General features: G+C 53.0%; 4 protein-coding genes across 7 annotated transcripts in view; 2 read left to right on the forward strand and 2 right to left on the reverse strand.

Moving 5' to 3' along the window:
* TESK2 (testis associated actin remodelling kinase 2) overlaps positions 1 to 4686 on the forward strand; it is a 134366-nt gene extending 129680 nt beyond the window's left edge. For all 4 annotated transcript variants that reach the window (XM_081225800.1, XM_081225801.1, XM_081225802.1 and 1 more), the window contains 6 exons: positions 830 to 912; positions 1139 to 1223; positions 1481 to 1564; positions 1778 to 1864; positions 2579 to 2696; positions 3017 to 4686. In XM_081225800.1, coding sequence (XP_081081926.1) covers positions 830 to 912; positions 1139 to 1223; positions 1481 to 1564; positions 1778 to 1864; positions 2579 to 2696; positions 3017 to 3738 — 1179 coding nt within the window. In that variant the 3' untranslated portion in view covers positions 3739 to 4686. The remainder of the gene's footprint in view (positions 1 to 829; positions 913 to 1138; positions 1224 to 1480; positions 1565 to 1777; positions 1865 to 2578; positions 2697 to 3016) is intronic.
* Positions 4593 to 8190, reverse strand: TOE1 (target of EGR1, exonuclease). Its single transcript, XM_081225810.1, has 8 exons — positions 8014 to 8190; positions 7140 to 7282; positions 7014 to 7054; positions 6772 to 6868; positions 6485 to 6643; positions 5956 to 6215; positions 5595 to 5754; positions 4593 to 5515 (listed from the first exon to the last, which is right to left on the reverse strand). Exons 1-8 carry the CDS (start codon positions 8063 to 8065, stop codon positions 4895 to 4897), a joined length of 1533 nt encoding a protein of 510 aa, XP_081081936.1. The 5' UTR covers positions 8066 to 8190; the 3' UTR covers positions 4593 to 4894.
* Positions 8187 to 15846, forward strand: MUTYH (mutY DNA glycosylase). Its single transcript, XM_081225805.1, is given in 17 exon segments — positions 8187 to 8343; positions 11343 to 11469; positions 12013 to 12164; positions 12256 to 12295; positions 12409 to 12482; positions 12615 to 12656; positions 12738 to 12809; positions 12887 to 13000; positions 13086 to 13183; positions 13266 to 13410; positions 13495 to 13558; positions 13734 to 13925; positions 14030 to 14166; positions 14252 to 14404; positions 14581 to 14622; positions 15660 to 15752; positions 15754 to 15846. Coding segments are annotated over 16 exon segments (1596 nt in total). The 5' UTR covers positions 8187 to 8343; positions 11343 to 11348; the 3' UTR covers positions 15811 to 15846.
* A 738-nt stretch (positions 15847 to 16584) lies between these two features.
* Positions 16585 to 18432, reverse strand: HPDL (4-hydroxyphenylpyruvate dioxygenase like). The gene has a single exon (XM_081225808.1). The coding sequence runs from the start codon at positions 17780 to 17782 to the stop codon at positions 16667 to 16669; it is 1116 nt and encodes a 371-aa protein (XP_081081934.1). The 5' UTR covers positions 17783 to 18432; the 3' UTR covers positions 16585 to 16666.
* Positions 18433 to 19774: the final 1342 nt, after the last annotated feature.

Raw genomic sequence — 19774 nt, forward strand, 5'->3', positions numbered from 1 at the left:
GATCATGGAATTTTTTTCTTTGGCTGCGTTGGGTCTTCGTTGCTGTGCACGGGCTTTCTCTAGTTGCGGTGAGCAGGGGCTACTCTTCGTTGTGGTGCACGGGCTTCTCATTGCGGTGGCTTCTCTTGTTGCGGAGCACGGGCTCTAGGTGCGTGGGCTTCAGTAGTTGCAGCACGTGGGCTCAGTAGTTGTGGCTCACAGGCTTAGTTGCTCCACGGCATTTGGGATCTTCCCAGACCAGGGATCGAACCTGTGTCCCCTGCATTGGCAGCCAGATTCTTAACCACTGCGCCACCAGGGAAGTCCCAGAGATCATGGAATTTTAACGCCAGAGAAGAGGTTGGTTGTAATCTTGTGGGCGGTGAAAGTTGGTGTAGGCTTGGGCACTTGTCCTGTGCTTACATTACTTGGCAAGATCAGACATGGCCTTGGGTCTCTATGTTCTGAGGGAAGGATGAAGGGAGGCCAGGGGCCTGATGATAGCCTGTCTTCCTCCACTAGATTGTAAGCTCCAAGAGGACAAGGGTTTCTGTTCATCTGTTCATTGAGGTATCTCTGACACTTAGAACCATGCCTAGCACATAGAAAGTAAGATAAATATTTGTTTGGAGCATGATATAATCCTAGGGCAGCCACCAAAGATCCAGGCCTAACTTATCTCACATGGCTATCAGAGCCCTCAAGTCTGACCACGGGGGTCAGCCCAAGAGTGTGGTTTCACCAAGGAGCAGAGGACAAGGTGCCCTGTGGCAGGGAGGGGTGGTGGTAAAGTCTATGGCTGGCTGGTCCCACTTCTGAGCCACATTGTCTTCTTTTTTGGGAACCCTAGAACTGCCTGATAAAGAGGGATGAGAATGGTTACTCTGCAGTGGTAGGTGACTTTGGCCTGGCTGAGAAGATCCCTGATGTCAGGTGGGTAGCCTTAATGGGTGCTGGGGTCACAGAAGGGACTGAGGCAAAGGGAAGAGTCCAGCTTCCTCCTCAGCCGCCAGGACTTGGTCACAGCCCAACCTCAGCTCCCTAAATTCAGTCAATTCTAGTGTGTGCCCATCCTTGGGGGAGAGGAATTCCCAGTGGTCAGATATCTCATTGCACCTGCCAGCAGCAAGCTCATTTTCCATGTAATCTCACCCCACAGCATGGGGAGTGAGAAGCTGGCTGTGGTGGGCTCACCCTTCTGGATGGCACCCGAGGTTCTCCGAGATGAGCCCTACAATGAAAAGGTGAGTCTGGGGACCCCAAGGTCTGGTTCTCTGTAGAATCCATTCTTAGCAGAAAGTGTCCTGAGTCACACTTCATGTATGGGGTGAGGATCTACATCCTTCGTGCCAGAAACGGGGCTGGTACCTGTCAGCTGCCTAGTGAATGAATTGGATGAAATATGGACAATAGGGCCCAGGCCTGGGCTAGTGGACATGAGGGGCAGAAACCTCACCTCTCACCCCATTGAGAGGGAAACTGAGATCTCACTTCCCACCAGGCGGACGTGTTCTCTTATGGTATCATCCTCTGTGAGATCATCGCCCGCATACAGGCTGATCCAGACTATCTTCCCCGAACAGAGGTGAGCTCCAGGATGGGGATCAGTGCCACTGGGATGGGGCTGCTTTTGAGGCCATGGAATTGTTTTTTTCTTGGGTGGAGTTGCTGGAACTTAGTCTGTGGTTACTTCTCTGGGGCAGTTCCCAGACTCTCCTGAGCAGGCCAGGATGGGTGGAGGGATTAATGACCTGGCTACCAATGTCCCCTGGTCCTTCCCCACCATACCCATCCACAGAATTTCGGGCTGGACTATGACGCTTTCCAGCACATGGTGGGAGACTGTCCCCCAGACTTTCTGCAGCTCACCTTCAACTGTTGTAATGTGAGTATCTTTTTCCTCCTGGCTTTGGTTGGGGCTGGCTGAACCCTGTTCACCTGGTTGGGACTTTAGGGAGAGGCTGCTAATTAGCCTCACAGGGACCTGTTTTTCACTGATGAGTGACAGTGCCCACATTCCCTCCTTTAGTCCTGCCAGACTCTGGTCCAGAGCCTTGGACCAAGGAAAGGAGAATTGCTTTGTATTATCCTGTCCTCAGCTTGTAGTGTAGACCTACCATCCCTTGCCTTAGATATTGATGGAGCTCCAGTCCGGTTTTAGTTGGACTGTGTGTCCAGCTGGTCCAAGACCCATGAGAAAAGCTCTTGTTAGCCTTTATTTTATATAGCTCTGGGGTTGGACCTACCTGTTATGACTAAGGGGGTAGCTGGGCCTTGTCCAGGTAGCTTCCAGAAACATGTTAGCTGCAGAACTCTAACAAAGAATAGAACCAACCAATGTGAACATACACTTTTGGAGGGTTCTCTGCCAAACAAGGGGATAAGACATATACAGAAAGGCTGCTGAGATAGGGGAGGGTATTAGACAATAGCATCTTCCCTGACCTTAATTTTGGGACTCACTCTTGTGGTCTGGGGCCTTCAAAAAAGATCTCTTAGATGCACATCTGAATCTTAAAAGATGCCAGACTGACTCAAATGCCATCCTTGGGATGGAAGATGGGAGGGCAGGGCTAATGGCTGGTGTGGATGACTACAGATGGACCCCAAACTGCGCCCATCCTTTGTGGAGATTGGGAAGATCTTGGAGGAAATTCTGAGCCGCCTACAGGAGGAGGAGCTGGAGAGGGACAGGAAGCTGCAGTCCACAGCCAAAGGTAAGAGGTTAAACCAGAGTGTCCAACCTGACCCCAAGGGAGGATATTAGGATGGTGGGGGGGAGGGGGATTTCCCTCTAGGGCTGTGATTACAGGATCCCATGTCCAGAAGAAAGGCAAAGGAGCAGGGGATGACTGAAAAAGTCCTGGAGCTGTGGGCTGGCATATTGCCTCCCTTCTGAGTCTGTTTTCTCATTGGTGCAATGGGGACAACAGAACCTACTTTGCTTTCCTGAGTGGTGACACTTTGTGGTATGAAGTGCTGCTTCTATTTTTTATGACTAGTGAGAGTAACCCTGACTTGACTCACTATTCTTCAGGACTCTTGGAGAAAGGACCTGGGGTGAAGCGACTGAGCTTACTGGATGACAAGATCCCTCCCAAGTCCCCACGCCCAAGACGTACTATCTGGCTGTCTCGAAGCCAGTCAGACATCTTCTCCAGTAAGCCCCCACGTACAGTGAATGTCTTGGATCCCTACTACCAGCCACAACGAGGTGATGCTGCCCGAGCCCCCAAAATCAACCCTTTCAGTGCTCGCCAGGACCTCAAAGGTGGCAAGGTCAAGTTCTTTGACCTGCCCAGCAAGTCTGTCATCTCCCTGGTATTTGACCTGGATGCACCAGGGCCTGGAACTATGCCCATGGCTGATTGGCAGGAGCCCCTCGCCCCACCTCTTCGCCGGTGGCGTTCTTTGCCTAGTTCACCAGAGTTCTTGGATCAAGAGGCTTGTCCGTTTATGGGCCGAGAAGAATCACTATCTGATGGGCCCCTACCACGCCTCAGTAGTCACAAGTATAGAGTAAGGGAGATCCCACCATTCCGAGCATCTGCCCTACCAGCTGCTCCAGCCCATGAAGCCATGGACTGCTCCAGTCCCCAGGAAGAAAACGGTTTTGGGCCCAGGTCTCAGGGGGCCAGTCCATGCCTTGCAGGTGCCCCTGAGGAGATGGAGGTAGAAGAAAGGCCAAGAGACTTGGCTCCAGTCCCCTCTTCTGTCTCAGGCATAGGCCTGAAAACCCAGGGAGAGCAGGATGGGTAAGGGGCGTTAATCCCCACCTCACCTTGGGGATGGACCTTCAGCTGAAGCCACAGGGCCCCCTTGCTGCAGAGCCTTGACTCTTCCCTGGGGCCCACAGAGCAGGCAGGCTAAGCCAAGCCAGGCTCAGCTTTGGGGTTCCCAGTGCCCAATGGCTGTGTATGAGGTGAGGCAGCAGTGAGACGCCTTCCTAGTTAGGGCAAACAGCTAATACCAAGCCTCTGAAACCCAGCAAGGAGCTCTGGCCCCCACCCAGACTTCCCCAGACAGGACCAGAGGACTCCTAGTTCTAGTGTGCACTGGCAGGCAGCTATTACCCCAGGTTCTTCTCCTATCCCAGGTCTGTCTCCTTTCCTTTCCTGGGGCATATAAGCTAAAATGGATGGAACCTGGAGCTGACCAGGAGACCATAAAGGGCATGGCTATTTCTCAGACCTGAAGACTGGGGTGCTTCTTGCCAGAATGTTTAAGACACTTGAATAATTGCTGTTTGCACTTACTGCACGGTCAGACCACGTCACTACATTTCTATGCAAGGGGAGGGCAAGGCAGAGTGGTGGTCATGGCTCTCAGCTAACCTATTCAAAGATCTTTTCCAGTTGATTAATCTATTTTCATATTTATGAAGGAGTCTTAATGTTCTGCCCTATAAAACTTTCAACTTTGTGTTGGGAGTAGGGCTGGTTTTGTAGGCCCTAGGGCCTGCTCTATGTATTTGTCAACACGTGATACACCCAGTTGGTTAAATGGTTTATACGTGGACTGATTTCTTCCCTTTCTGCTACAGCTGGAGCTATGGGAAGACTCTGTCCTTATAGAGCCGCAATAAGAAATAACCAAAGATGAAGCTGGTCAAATATTTTCATATCTTGTTTCTGTTGATTTTTTTTTTTTTTTAATTTCCCAGGACACTTTGAGATTTAAAAATGAATAAAGTCTGTGTTACAGGTGCTGGTCAGCCTTCTTACTTGTATCCTTGTTCCTCATTCTCTGGGGTAAAGGCAAAGGTCCAGGAGTGATGCAGCAGTATCTCTGCCAGGACCCTGTCCCCGCCCCCTAGTAGTTGGGAGTAGGACACTCACCGGCTAGAGGGATCCAGACCCCTCTGTTCCACCCTCAGCTTCTCTTCCTGGGCCCTGAGTGCTGGGTAGAAGTTGGGTCAGCTGCTGCCCCAAGCCAGCTTCATCTTCTGGTTGTGGGCTTTGGAAGAACGGGAGAACTGGCTCTTAGCCACTGTGAGGGGGACAGCTTTGCCACTCAGGTATACCTTGTTGTGGCATTCAGGTAGCCATGGTTCAGAGTTACAGGGCTGGGGTCCTTGGCCCACTCCCACGTAGGCCATCACGTAACCTGTCATAAAGGCATCGAAACCAGCCCGATGCAATCCATCCCCAGGCACTGGGTTAGGATTGACTTGACTCTCTGGAGCTTCCGAGCTGGCCATGTCAGCTGGGTCAGGCCTTGCTGCTCTCTGCTCCATCTCCAAGTCATTTTTGTGACCTTGCTCAGAGCCAGGTTGGTTCCCAGTCTCATCCTCAGCCGCCTCCTGCTCAGTTTCCTCAGGCTTGAGGCCAACCCTACAGACCTGTTTGGTGGGAGGACCATCCTCAGTTTCCCCAGAAGTCTGTTTCTCAGGCAGGCCCAACAAAGACCTCCGCCGTTTCTCCCTACGTCGTCGCCGTCGCCTCTTGTCCTCCACCACAGCTTCATCAGTGTCAATGATAAGGTCAATATCATGGGACCGAGGACACTGTGGTCCCAGGGGGCACCAGCCATAGGCCTAGAGGTAGGAAAAAAGCTTAGAGAGGGGTTCCAGGCATCAAACGTCCCTCCCCCAGGAAATGGGCAGGTGCTCTCACCGAGAAGTTGTCACAGATGCTGGTGGAATGAATACGGTAGGTTGCAGGGGGCATGCAACAGCGGTAGTCAATATGGGCCCTCATGCTAGAAGGATAGCTGCAGAACTCCAGGGTGAGGTGTGGGCTGCCAGCTGCCCGCTGCTTCCCATTTTCCCGTTCACTGTAACATCGCAAGAGGGTATTGGCCCACTAGCATATAAGCTCCATGAGAGCAGAGGTTTCTGTCTGTTTTGTTCACTGCTGAACCCTCAGCACCTAAAACAGTGCCTGGCACATGACAGGTGCTCACTAAATATCTTAAGTGAATGAAATAGTCAAGCTTATACCAGGCCCCACCCCATTCTCTCAACCAGTTCCTCACCATTTCCGGAAGGCATATTCTAGGTAGGAGGCCACGAAGCGGGCGTGAAACTCAGCAGCATATTTGGTGTCATAAATGCCAGCTGGGAACATTTCACATAGGTCAGCAGTAAAGGTTCCCAAGCTCTCAGGCAGGTGTGCATAGAAATTCTGGTACAGGAACACCAAGTCTATAAGACCGTTGTGTAGTACCAGGGGCCGGCGGGCCCGGATTAGCTCCAGGAACAGTGTCCTCACTGATTGGCTCTGGCTCTCATCACCCTGGGTGGAAAGAAAGGGGTCATCAGGAAGGACAGAGTCCCCTAGGGAGGGAGCCTTGCAGGACACTTATCCCAGGCTCCCTCACCTGGAAAGCTCTCCCTTGCTTTCACCTAATTCAATGCTATTCACCAGTGTAACAGTCTTGTTTCCCCAGCTCTGTCACTAATGATTCCCCATACTCCCTAAGAAGCAGATCCTCCCCATGCACCCAGCCTAGAGTAGTAAGAAATGAAGTCACAGAAGGGGCAGTCTCTAGGCTGGAGACCTACCTTGTCATTGCCCTTGTGGTAGGGGATACCCTGGGCGTACTGCCGGTTGAAGTTGAAGCCATGCTGTACCAGGAACTGCACAGACTTTGGTTCTATGACATACTCTTCCATGCACAGCAGGGTCAGATTGAACACCTGGGCCAGGTATGAGTGTTCACCCTGGGAGAGGAAGAGATTCTGCTACATCCAGCCTTGGGAGAAAAAAACCTCATAGCTGATGTTCCCCAGGATCTCAACCCTCCTCCCCCCAGCCACAGACCCGGGATGCAGGTGAGATCAGCCCATACCTTGTCTGGCTGCTGCTTGAAGCAGGCGAGGCCCAGGGAGAGGATAGAACGGGTCCTGGCAGCATGACACACGGCCTTGTAACGTTCCTCGATGCACCTTGGGGTTGGGTTTGGGGGTGGCTGTGGCTGGGAGTTAGCTTCATGAAAGACCCAAACCACCCAGGACTGTGACCTCCACTACAGAGTTGAGGTCTGCCCCTCCTGCCAAGGCTAGGACTAAAGAGATCAGGGCTTATACTTACTGGTTCAGCAAACTCTTCCTGTCCCCAAGCCCACTCAGTTCCTATGGGGCAGTAAAGGGAGAGTTGTGTTAGGTCCACAGTACCAGCCCTTTCACAACCACCTGCTCTCCCAACTCCCAATCTCACCGTGTCCACAGCCACAAAGCTAGCCGTCTTTATGGCCAGCAGGAGGGATGGCCACATCTCCTTGAAGTTGTCACTTTGCACATCCACCACGGGAACCTGGACTACTAGCTCCTCTCCAGATTTTGTGCTTTGGCTGGCACCACCTGGGGATAAGGAGGGTGATGGATGTTAATGCTCAAGCAAGGGCCGAAGAGAAAAGATACCAAGCTAGGCCATGGCTGGGGGCAGGGGCAATTTCCCTCAAGGTAAGAAATGGCAGCTTTCTCCTCAAGCGTATCACATATGCTCTATACACAGGCCTTGGAGTGAACAGTGTCCTGAATTTGGGGAGAGAAAGCCTGGGTCTTCCAGTGGCTTATGTGAGACTGGGAAAATTTCTTCCCCCTCAGCATCAAAACCTGTAAAAGAGGAAGGTAGGACTAGATGATCTGTGAGGTTCCTTTTCCTCACATCCTGCAGGAAATATTTTGCAAGGCTTGAGGACTTCGGCCCCTTTAATATCCCAAAGGCTCTATACTACCGTTCATGGCCACAAGCGGCGGCAGTAGCCAGTATGCCCCAGAGCCTGATAAATAACGCGCCAATCCGTCCCACTTCCTGTGGACCACAACTCCCAACCTCCCCAACTTAACAGAGCCATGAGCTTCAGACTACATCTCCCGACATGCCCCCACATGCCCTGCACCCAAGACTCCAGGCTTTTGCTGGCGGAACCGCAGTGCTCACCGGGACTTGTAGTCTCCTCGTGACTGGTTCAGAAAGAAGGCGCCAGTCCTCTGAACCTTGAGATCGGTTTCTTAGAACTACGAGCCCGAGACCCTCCCCTGCCCCGGAGCGCACAGGCTTTTAAAGCGGCCCCTGGGAAGCCACTCACCGTCAGAGACGGCTGGAGCTGAGACTGCGCCATCGTCACCGTCGGCGGCCATGACACCAAGGTCCCTCGCTTGTATAGTCAGTGCGCCCGCGGGACTTCCTCTTCGTCTCCTCACTCTGCTCCCGCAGTCGGGGACGGGGCGGGGCTTCGCCCCCGGAGTCGCCGTCTGGTCGGACTTCCGTTCAGACCTCCCGGGTCTGGCGCGGCGGAGCCAGCCTGGCGCGCGCTAGGAGCCTATTGGCTGGCGTGGGCCGGTTCACCGCCCGGATTGGCCGGAGCCACGCCCCTTGGAGTTCGTCAGGGAGCTGGGCGCTGGAGATCGTGCAGGAGGTAATTTTTTCTCTGCGTACAACGCAATGGGAACGTGGGCCTTCGCGTTACCCTGTCTTCATCGATTCGGCCCCGGGGTGGGGATCCCCAGAGGATGTGGCGCTGCCTGAGCTAAGCTTAAAGCACGCGTAGGAGTTATACAAAGACCGGGGAGTGTAGGGGAAAGAAGGATATTTGGGAAGGGGCAAGCTGCCAGGGAGGGTGGAGAGCTCACGGCGTTCCAGGAAGTGAAAGAAGCCGGGGCGGAGATAGGAGATGAGGCTGCGGAGGTTGAGAGCGACCGGCTAGCAGGAACACTTTTGAAACAATCCGTGCGCGTGATAATAAGGATTTGAATTAAACCTCCGGCAGGGACAGATTGTAAGTAATCAGGAGATAGTTGACCTTGAGGGGTTTTGGACATGATTCCTGCTACCGTGAGTGTTGTCCCTACCGTAGACTAGCCCTTCCCCAAGGGCTCTGCTTCCCACCAAGGACTCTCAACCCTTTATCTCTTTGATTATTTGCTGTTTCCAGTCCATCTTCAACCTTTCTCTCGAGTCTTTTCATTATTCTGAATTGTTTGGATTTTTCCCATTCTGGAAAAAGGGGAACCTCCTTTTACTATACCCCATCCCAAATTAGTATTATATACAATTTGCCTGGCACCGTGCTCGGCTCTGTGACACAACAGCCAACAAAAGATAGCCAGTCCTTGCCTTCATGGAGTTTTACAGTTAAGTGGGGGAAGCAGACACTGATCAAAGAATCACAAATAAATATGGAATTAAAATTGGTATAAGAGCAACAGTGGAGAAGTACACAAGAGGGTAAGACTGGGGGGGATCTGATTTGGACATTTAAGTCAAGACCTGAAAAATGAGTAACTGTTAGGTAAAACATAGACGAGCCCTCCAAGCAGAGGAAATGGATTGGGTGAGGCCTTAAGGAGGACAGATACTTGGGGATTTTGAACCAACTATTTCAGGACAGCATGGCTGTTGCATAGTGAGCGAGGGGGATGGGGCTTGTTGGAGCCTACAAAGCTCATATTAAGAGGATTGGCTTCTAAGAGCAATGGGTGTGACAGCCAAAGCCCTCCCCAGTGGCCTACAAGGTACTTTGTAGTCCTAGGCTCTCCACTTTCTTTACTTCTCTGACCTCATCAACTCCTCACCCCTTCCTCATTCCATTCTAACCATGCTGGCTTCCTCGTTGTTCTACAAACACCTGGCAACCTCCTTAGGGCCTTTGCACTAGCTTTTTAAGATTCCTTTCCCACAGGTATCCATTCACATGGCTAACTCCTTCAACTGCTTTAAGTCATTGGTCAAATATCACTTTAATAAGGCCCACCTTGACCACCTTCTTTAAAATTGCAGCACTCCCACACCCCTACCCACTCATCCCCTTCACTGCTCTACTTTTCCTCTTTATGCGAGTGTTTATCACCTAACATCCTATATAATTTACTGATTGTATGCATTATTTATTTCCCATTAGAGCATAAGCTCTGGGACTTCCCTGGTGATCCAGTGGTTAAGACTCCATGCTCCCAATGCAGGGGACATGGGTTCAATCCCCGGTCGGGGACCTAAGATTCTGCATGCCACACAGTGTGGCCAAAAAATAAAATAAACCATCTATAGACTTCAAATAATAAAATTAAAAAAATAATAGTATAAGCTCCAGGAACCTTTGATGTTTTATTTACTGAAGTATTCCAAGGACCTAAAACTCTCCATAAATATTTGTTTAATGAGTTAATGGGGAGCTATTGAAGGTTTTAAGTAAAAAAGTGACATGATCATGTGTTAAAAGATTGCTTTAGTCTTTAGAGAACGGATTGTAGAATGAATGATGGAAGTCAGCGAGTTTGGTTAAGGAAGTTTGGCTAGGAAGTGGAGGGGGTGGGTCTTGTGGAAGGGATTGGAGGAGGAGGAGGGAACATTCCTCCATATAATGGGATAAAGGACAAGGAAAGTGCAGATGGAGGTATGTTTGTACATTCATTCATTCTTTTCTCAGAAGGAGGAAGCAATCTCTTTTGATGAAAATGAGGTGTGAATTAAAAAGTTTGAGGAGAGAGTTTGAACCAGAGGCTCAGCAGGGACTGCAGTATAGCCAGGTGCAAGCTCTGCAGGCAGACCTTCGGAGTTTGAATCGAAAAGTTGCTTAATCACAAGCCTGTTTCCTTATAACTGAAATGGAGGTAATCCTAGAACATACCTCATGGAGTTGTCAGGAGATTGAGAAATCTGGTAAAGCACTTAGCATAGGGTCTGACATATAACACTAACTGTTAGCTACTTTTAGGTATTAGATTAAACGCAGCCAGAACAGTAAGGAAAGAGTGAAGATCAACCAGATGTGTTTTCTCATTCATTACTAATGGATAGGGGGCTATGATCTACTAAATCAGGAGAAGATTAGGAATAAAAATAGCTCATCTCAGTGCCTGCCCTGCCTCCCCGCCCCCCCCCCCCAGTTTGCCATCTTCTCTCAGGCAAATCTTTCCCCTCTGATCCTTGGTTTCTCCTTTTTTTTTTTTTCCCCTTTGCGTTTTATGTTTTAAATCATAATCACAGAAGTTTCTCCTTTCCATAGAATGAGGGTTTGGACTAGATGATTACTAAAGGCTGTTTCAGTGTAAATGTGCTACATCTCTAAGCAGATAAACCTCCTACCTACACCTGTACTCCCAGGGATACACAGGTGCTCCCACACAGGAGGCTTTGGTCCTTGACTCAGCCCAGCCCTGGCCTCTTATTTTGTTTATGTCTCCAAGACTATACTAATGCTGGTCCCTCTGAGGCCACTTGCAGAACCTCAGCCCTACTGGTCATACCTCAGTGCCACAGCCAGCCAAGAGCAAACCCATGAGCATCTGGGGAGTGCTTGGAGAAAAGCTAGACACTTCATATGAATGGTGTGGGGAGGGAGGTAGCTTTACCCTCTGCGGGGCCCTAAGATTCAGCCTCATGGCGACTGACTACTTTGGCTGGGCCTTTCCATTCTAGTCAATCATGAGGAAGCCACGAACAGCTGTGGGAAGTCGAAGTCGTTGCAGGAAGCAGGCATCCAGCCAGGAGGGAAGGGAGAAACGTGCCCTCAGCAGCAGCCAGGCCAAGCCGTCTGCACCTGACGGTGAGGAGCTTGGTCTTAGAGACTCAGGGGCTGGTTTAATTGGCCATGAAAGGGGGCAGATTCAGGCTGGGAAGGGAGCATGGTATGTATCAAGGCATTAAAGAACTAATTAAGGTTCTAATTCTGACTTTCCTCTGTGGCTTTGGGATAATTGCTCTGAATAGCTGCTTTCTTACCAGTGACATGGCGTAGTAGTCTGTGCATTTCCTTCCTCACTTGGCTCTCAAGGGAACAAATGAGTTTATCAACCTGTCAGTGTTTTGTAAATGGGAAGGCCCTGCACAGGTATATATTATGCTTGGCTGAAACTTGGATTTTCATTATGACCCAGAGACAAAGGAGCCAGGGGTATCACCCTGGGAAATGAAGGCCAGAAACTTGGCTAAGGCTACCCAGGGCTAGAGACTCCAGGTCCCAAGCTCAAGCAAGGGCTTGGGGGTGGGGGAAGCTTTAAGTGGAACAGACTGAAACCAGGCCACAGTGCCCCAGATTGCTGGTGCACAGCCTGTGCAAGGACGATCCCTGAGTTTTCTGAGGCTCCAGCAGGCCTGGCCAGGCAGCAGGAGGAGGTGAGATTGCAGGCCGCTGTCTCCCCGTACCATCTATTCAGAGACACAGCTGAGGTCACAGTCTTTCGGAAGAGCCTGCTGAGCTGGTATGACCGAGAGAAGCGGGACCTACCCTGGAGAAGGCAGGTAGGTGGGTGAGGGATGGAGACGGTGGAGTGGGGGAGGCTGCTGCCCAGCCCCCTCCACACTAACTGCCCATCTGGGATTTCATTGGCAGGTGGAGGGTGAGGTGGACCTGGACAGGCGGGCATACGCTGGTGAGTAATCTCCTGAGAGCAGGGCTGCTTTGCCTGGACGCTCTCAGGTCTGGGTCTGTGGGCTAGGAGCAGGGCTGGTTAGCAGTGTCCTCATACCAACCCCTCTTCCCCAGTGTGGGTCTCAGAGGTCATGCTGCAGCAGACCCAGGTTGCCACGGTGATCGACTATTATACCCGATGGATGCAGGTGACTTCAGGGAATGAAGGGGAGGGCCATGGTCCAGACCCCAGATGACTCCTTTGGGGTGGGAATAAAGAAGGCTTCTTCCACCTCCTTCACCTTTGGCCTCATTTCTTTTTGCCTGCCTTCGGGCTGTAGAAGTGGCCAACGCTGCAGGACCTGGCCAGTGCTTCCCTGGAGGTGAGAGCCACCCTAGGGTCGGGGAATGGGGACTACTGAGGACCGACCTCTGATCCCTCTGACCTCTGACCCCACCCACAGGAGGTAAATCAGCTCTGGGCTGGCCTGGGCTATTACTCTCGAGGCCGGCGGCTACAGGAAGGAGCCCGGAAGGTAAGAGGGTGGCGGGGGGCATGGGAGCCCCAGGGCCTCAGGTATCTTATAACCTTAAGCCTTACCATCCCAATCAGGTGGTAGAGGAGCTAGGGGGCCACATGCCACGTACAGCAGAGACCCTGCAGTGTCTCCTGCCTGGTGTGGGGCGGTACACAGCCAGAGCCATTGCTTCCATTGCCTTTGGCCAGGTGAGCCCATAGCCCACCCCCATATTGTGCGTGCCCACCTTCCTTCCTCCCAGACCAGGCTGACTCCTGGACTTCTTTGTGCCAGGCAACCGGTGTGGTGGATGGGAATGTAGTACGGGTGCTATGCCGTGTCCGAGCCATTGGTGCTGATCCCCGCAGCACCCTTGTTTCCCAGCAGCTCTGGTAGGATATTGGAGTAATGGGGGAGATTGGGAGAGTTGTCTCCAAAGGATCTTTGGCTCGCAGCAACGTTCCCTTCTTGTAGGAGCCTAGCCCAGCAGCTGGTGGAGCCAGCCCGGCCAGGGGACTTTAATCAAGCAGCCATGGAGCTGGGGGCCACAGTGTGCACCCCACAGCGCCCGCTCTGCAGCCAGTGCCCTGTGCAGAGCCTGTGCCGGGCACGCCAGAGGGTGAGCCATCTGGGGAAGGGGCAGTCAGGGGTCCTAGGGAGTGACCCCTGCCCCGTGACATCCTGCCCTGTCTCTGCCTCTCAGGTGGAGCGGGAGCAGCTCTCAGCCTCACGGAGCCCGCTAGGCAGTCGTGACGTGGAGGAGTGTGGTGAGTGCCAGCCCTAGCCCTTCCCTGCACTGTCGAGGAGCTGCCTGTGGCTGCCTCATTCCATTTCATTCTACAGTCTGAGTAAGATTCTACAGAGCTGGGCCAAGGCCTGCTCTCTGGGCTTGGCACCTAAGCCCACCTGGCCTGAGTGGGGCTCTTGGATCTCTGTTCCCAGCTCCCAGCACTGGACAGTGCCAGCTGTGTGCGCCTCCCACAGAGCCCTGGGACCAGACCCTGGGAGTGGCCAACTTTCCCAGAAAGGTCAGCCGCAGGCCCCCCAGGGAGGAGTGCTCGGCCACCTGTGTTCTGGAGCAGCCCAGGGCCCTTGGTGGTGCCCGAATTCTGCTGGTGCAGAGGCCCAACTCAGGTACCTCGATCCTGGGAGTGCAGGGAGGTGGCATGAGCAACAAGGAAGAAATAGAGGCATCAGTAGCTAAGGCCTAACCGATACCTGGCTGCCCTCCCTCTCAGGTCTGCTGGCAGGACTGTGGGAGTTCCCATCTGTGACCGCAGAGCCCTCAGGGCAGCACCAGCGCAAGGCCCTGCTTCGGGAACTGCAGAGTTGGGTTGGGCCCCTCCCGGCCACCCGCCTTCGGCACCTGGGACAGGTGAGTGAGCAGAGGAGGGGCCAGGAATGATGGCTTCTGTGGCCACATCCACAGGTCTGTTTCAGCTTCTTGGCGCTCCCCCCAGGTGGTCCACACCTTCTCTCACATCAAGCTGACATATCAAGTATACGGTCTGGCCCTGGAAGAACAGACCCAGGTGACCATCGTACCACCTGGAGCTCGCTGGCTGACCCGGGAGGAGTTTCACACCGCTGCTGTCTCCACCGCCATGAAAAAGGCACTACCTTTGTTGTCTTCGTTGTACTTTTTGTGTTTCCTACATGTTCTAAGTGAACCTGTTACTATGTAAGCAAACAAAAAAGCATATTTTAAACAAAGGTGCTGGGGTATGAAGTTGAAGGCTCTTTGGGGTCAGATGCCAGCCCTGCACTTTCCTCCTCTCTTCTTGTCTAGGTGTTCCGTGTGTACGAGGGCCAACAGCCAGGGACCTGCAAGGTGAGTGTCTTGGCCCTCACCCAGTCATCTCTCTCCAGGACTAAATCCACAGGTTTTCAGTGAGGTAGATGATGCACGTTTGGGTGAACAGTCTCCATGACGGACTTCACTGGGGCGAGAGAAATAGTTCTTGACCAGACTTTACAGTCTGGGTCCAGGGTAGAGAGGGGACAAGAGCAAATGATGGAGACAGTAGTGTCACAGGTGTGTGAAATGTTTGTACAAGATTTTGTGCGGTATGAAGTGGGGAGCTGTCATTCTTATCTAGGAGGCAAGAATCAGGAATGGCTGCTTGGAAGGAGTGGCTGGTAACCTGGGTCCTGGAAATGAATTATTTTCTCCAGGTTTGGAAGGGGAATCAGCTGTAAAGACGTTCTTCCCAGGCCCAAGAGCAGTGTGAGCAAAGGTGGGGTACAGTACAGTCTGCAGCGCTCAAGGAGCTGTGAGCATTTGGTTTAGTTGGAGCGGTGAGCAGGGCCTGCCCAGGCCAGTCAGGGACGTGAAAGCCAGGCCACTGAAGCATTTTAGGTAGAGAGAGGAGTCATCTTTGCATCTTAGGAAGACTGCCTCGGGCTGCCTTTTTAAATTAATTATTTATTTTTGGCTGCGTTGTGTCTTCGTTGCTGCGTGTGGGCTTTCTCTAGTTGCGGCAAGTGGGGGTTACTCCGTTGCGGTGCGCGGGCTCTAGGGCTCTAGGTGCGCGGGCTTCAGTAGTTGTGGCTCATGGGCTCTAGAGTGCAGGCTCAGTAGTTGTGGAGCACGGGCTTAGTTGCTCCGCGGCATGTGGGATCTTCCCGGACCAGGGCTCGAACCCATGTCCCCAGCATTGGCAGGCGGATTCTTAACCACTGTGCCACCAGGGAAGTCCTCAGGCTGCCTTTTAGAGAGTTGATCGAAGAGTTAGATACTGGTAACAGGATGGAAGCTTTACCATATAAGGCTAGAATCTGAGCTAGATCAGTCGTGTGGGGGGAGGGGTGGAAGGAGAAGATTCTCTGTTGCCCCCTCAGTACCTCCTTCCTTCGGCTTCTGCACAGGGTTCCAAAAGATCCCAGATGTCCACCCTGTCCGGATGGAAAAAGCCTAGCTCAGGCCAGCAAGTCCTGGATAGTTTCTTTCGGCCCCACATCCCCTGCTGATGCACCCAGCCTCAACAGTGCAATGCCTCTGGAAGCCCCCACCCCCTGAGAATCCTGTTTAATAAAGTGCTGATTTTTGTAGTCATTCTGGAGACTTTCCACCTCCTCCTTAGCCCCCTCACTCCTCACCTCTGAGGGACGCAGAAAGTGGTAAAGTCCTGCTTGGTCCTGCTTGGTCCCGACTTGCACTGCTGAGCTCCTAGCCAGCCCTGGGCAGATGGAGGAGGGGAGTGTTCTGTCCTGAGTGATCTGTCCTCCTCCAGCCCCAGAAGAGAAGAAGGCAGCTGCAGGGAGCCCCTGCCAGTGGCTGACATCCAGCGCTCTCAGTCCATGTCTCTGGTCAGCTCTGATTGGAGTTGTGTTATCACCCTAGAGCAGGTGGTTGAGCTCAGCTCTGACTCAGCCCCTCCCACCTCAGTGGCTGGTCCCTAGGGAGAGGGGAATCACAGAGGATTTGTTTTGTCTTAGACTCCTACCTCAAATAATAAATCATTTATTTAGGGATACATTACATATGCAGTGAAACAAACAGAAAAGCAGAGGGTTTTTAATCATAATATTGGGGGTGTGGTGGAGAGAAATGGGGTCAGAGAAGGACACGAGGAGGGTTCAAAAATATTTGTTATGTTCTATTTCCTAATTGTGTAATTCCTTTATTCTTTACATTTTGCATATATGTTAGATATAGACAATATGAGAAATGTTTCACAGTTTAAAAAAAAATCCCATCTCTTTGGACCCCTGTGAGATTCAACTTCTGGCACGATGAGATGGAGGCCACAACCGGCCCCTAAAGACAAAACCTTTCACTCCAGGCCTCTGTGGGTGTCTCTCAGTTCCAGCAGGCCCTGTGCTGGACTGCCCAGTGCTCCAGGACAGGCGGCTACACCCAGCTTCAGCCCTTCTCAGGCTTCCTGGACCCTGGCAGCTTGCTCCTGCACGGACTGCCACAGGGCCCGAATGTTGCCCTGGCCAAATCCAGTGGCCCCCTGCCTCTGAATCAGCTCCAGGAAGAAAGTGTCCTCTGCAAAGAGGGACTTGGTGAAGACCTGAAGCAGAAACTTGCCTCTGTCACCATCTAGCAAGACCCCCTGTCGGGCCAGCAGGCTAGGCTCATACCCTGCAGCCAGGATCTGCTTCTCCTTGCCTGGCTGCTGGTAGTAGGCCTCAGGAGGCGTCAGGAGCTGACCCCCGGCCCCTGCCACCCCCTCAGTGGCTTCCATGATATTTGGTGTGTATAGCCCCACGTGCTGCAGTCCAGGTCCCCCGTTCCGGGCCAGGAACTGCTCCACCTGGTCCTGTCTGCTGGTGACCCCCAGCAGGGACTCGGCCAGCACGAGGGTAGGGACAGCACTACCCGTAGGGGCCCGCAGGGCGGTCAGCCTCAGCCCCCCGCGCCCGGACTCTGCTGCCACCTCCAGGCCCAGCTCCGGATCCTCACCTGGGCTCAGCGGCAGGTGGTGAAAGCCTAGACAGTCGTGGAACCAGCGCATCAGTTTTGGGGAGCTGCTGGGGGTGCAGGCCAAGGTCAGGTGGTCCACGTGGCTGACCCAGCCCGGGCCAGGTGCGGAGGGCACAGGCCTAAAGCCGGGCAGGAAGGGCCCACAGAAGCCAGTGCGGTCCAGCAGCGTCAGGCTGAGGTTGCCGGCCGGCGAGCTTATCACGGCGTAGGTGGCGGCGCCCTGCTCATCCTGCATGCTGACAGGGGGCACCGGCACGCTGCAGCCGAGCGCCGCCAGCGCCCGGGCGGCGGCGCCCGCGTCGGCCACGTCGAAGCACAGGTTCGTGGCACTGGGCACCGCATGATGCGGGTCCAGGCCGTACAGTGGCTCTGCGGGCCCCGCGCCCTCGTTCACCAAAAAGACCGCGTCGCCGCTCCGCAGAGCCAGCTGCCGCCAGCCGTCTGCTTCCCGCACCGCCAGTGGCTGGAAGCCGAAGAGGCGCTGCAGATCCCGGGCGAGGGGCAGCCCCGCGGGCACGTGGAAGGCGATATGGCACAGACGGCGGGCGGGCGCGGCCATGGCGGTCTGGATGGCGACCCCGGCCTGTCCTTCCCCTGGGGACAATCACTTGTCCGGGACTCGGAGACTCTCAGTCCCTGGCTTGTCGTCAGAAGCCGGTGGAGTCCAATTTTGCCGGCAGACCGCGTTCCTCGATCTTTTTCGGGGAGGAGCCACAGACGGACCACTTGGGGGCTTGCGGTTCCCTCTGCCGAACCACGCCAAACTGGAGCTGCCTGGAGACCACTGAGTCTGAGCTGCGGCTCTAGAGAACCACGCGGAGCCAGTGCAGGGGTGGGGCGAGAGAGGGGGGCGGAGCCAGTGACTGCCACTCTCCACCCTCTCGCTCAGCCTGTGTGGCCGAGAGTACACAGGGGACACGGGACTGACCCTTCCTATGGCCTCTGGCTGGGCCTCACTCTTGGGCACTGACCTTCCCACGGCCTCTGGCTGGGCCACACACCTTTGGGCACTGAGCCTCCCATCCCCGGACCCTGGAGATCACAATAGCTGCCTTCACTAGGTGCCAGGCACTGGGTTCCCACTCATGCCCCAACCTCAGAGCAAAGGGAATCAGCCCTAGTTGGGGGAAGAGTCCGAATTTTCCCTCTACAAGCACGGAATTTCTTAGCAATTTCATGTTTTAGCTTAAAATTTTTGGAGAATTTTGCTTTTAATTGCCTAATGTTCCTTTAAAATTTAAAATAGAATAAAATGCTTTAAATTACAGATTTTCACTCTTTCCCCAAAATGGTCCAGAGAAATTTATGTTATAGGAAGATAGGCCATTTATATAGCTCCTAAATGCATCTCTCTTTGGGGAAATCTTTCAGCTGCACCTTTTCAACCCCACTTCTCCCTTAACATTTTTTACCCCCTTGTCCCAAACAAGATTTGGAGAAAAAAACAGTGGCTCGGGATCTGAAAGGAACAGCTGCACGGGCATCCTTTCTCACCGTCCTGACTCTATTAGGACTAGAATAAGTCCTCTTTGCTCTTTCCAGCTTCCTGATTGGGTATTAGGCCAGAGGAGCTTTCTGGGGGCATTTCTGGCCTTGCCACTGAGAACTGTGTGAGATCACTGGATTGAGGAAATTAGGAGTCTTCTGGAACTTCACTTGGTAGCTCTTGAAGGGTTTGGAAGGGCATTCCAAGAAGGGCAAATGGCATAAGCAAAAGCTCAGTGAGGAATGTGAGCCAAACCCTCAGAGGAGCAATGGAGCATAAGGTTGGGGAGACAGTTGGGATGGATGCCTGTGGTCTGAGGCAATGCAAAAGAGATTCATTTGTCAGGCAGCCTGGTGTGATGACTTACTGTTGAGTTTAATTGGCAGGAGGGAGAAGGATGTGATGAGGGCACAGGGCTTAGAAAAACACCTGACTGGGTGTTCAGGCCTACAGCCAGGAAGGCAGTACCTGAAGCAGTGGTGAAAGGCACTTGGTGCTACTCTGCACTCCAGTGAATTTGAGAACATGGGCTCCAAAAGCCAGACAGACCTGGGTTTAAAAATCTACCTCCAACACTTACTAGCACATGTATAACTTTGGGCAAATTGCTTAACTTCTGAGTCTTAGTTTCGTCATCTATAAAAATGGGAATAATAATAGTACCTATTTCATGGGATTGTTGTGAATAAATGAAATAGTATATGGTGCAGCCTGGCAAAAGATCCTGGTTTTAGCCTGTGAACCTGGGCCTGACTGTGGGGTCAGGGCATACAAAGGGTTACTCCTCCCTAGTCCTGAGCACTGGGAAGGCACTGGGAGGGCTCTGGCTTTGGTGGTGGATTCTGGGGGAGAGGGCCCTGGGAATAGGAATCTGAGAGGGCTGGTACAGAAAAGGCAATGCTCTGCCCCAGCTATCATGATTGGGGCCCCAAGGGAGCAGCTTCCAGGCCTTTGGTCCAGGAGAAGGAATTTCCACTCAAGGGCTCCAGGTATGGACAGAGGGAACAGAAACAGGACCCCTGACCAATCACTTCTGACCTGGGGGAGGGTAGATTTCTGGAAGCT

This window comes from Mesoplodon bidens (assembly GCF_964165515.1).
Source record: "Mesoplodon bidens genome assembly, chromosome: 2".
NCBI classification, from domain to species: Eukaryota; Metazoa; Chordata; class Mammalia; order Artiodactyla; family Ziphiidae; genus Mesoplodon; species Mesoplodon bidens.

Bases quoted from the DNA above. Each gene is read 5' to 3' on its own strand.
- TOE1 (XM_081225810.1), bottom strand. From the start codon at position 8,065: ATGGCCGCCGACGGTGACGATGGCGCAGTCTCAGCTCCAGCCGTCTCT. The intron at 7,283-8,013 runs GTGAGTGGCTTC...CCTTATCCCCAG, and splicing joins AGCTCCAGCCGTCTCTGACG to GTGGTGCCAGCCAAAGCACA. The intron at 7,055-7,139 runs GTGAGATTGGGA...ACTGCCCCATAG, and splicing joins GCTTTGTGGCTGTGGACACG to GAACTGAGTGGGCTTGGGGA.
- HPDL (XM_081225808.1), bottom strand. From the start codon at position 17,782: ATGGCCGCGCCCGCCCGCCGTCTGTGCCATATCGCCTTCCACGTGCCC.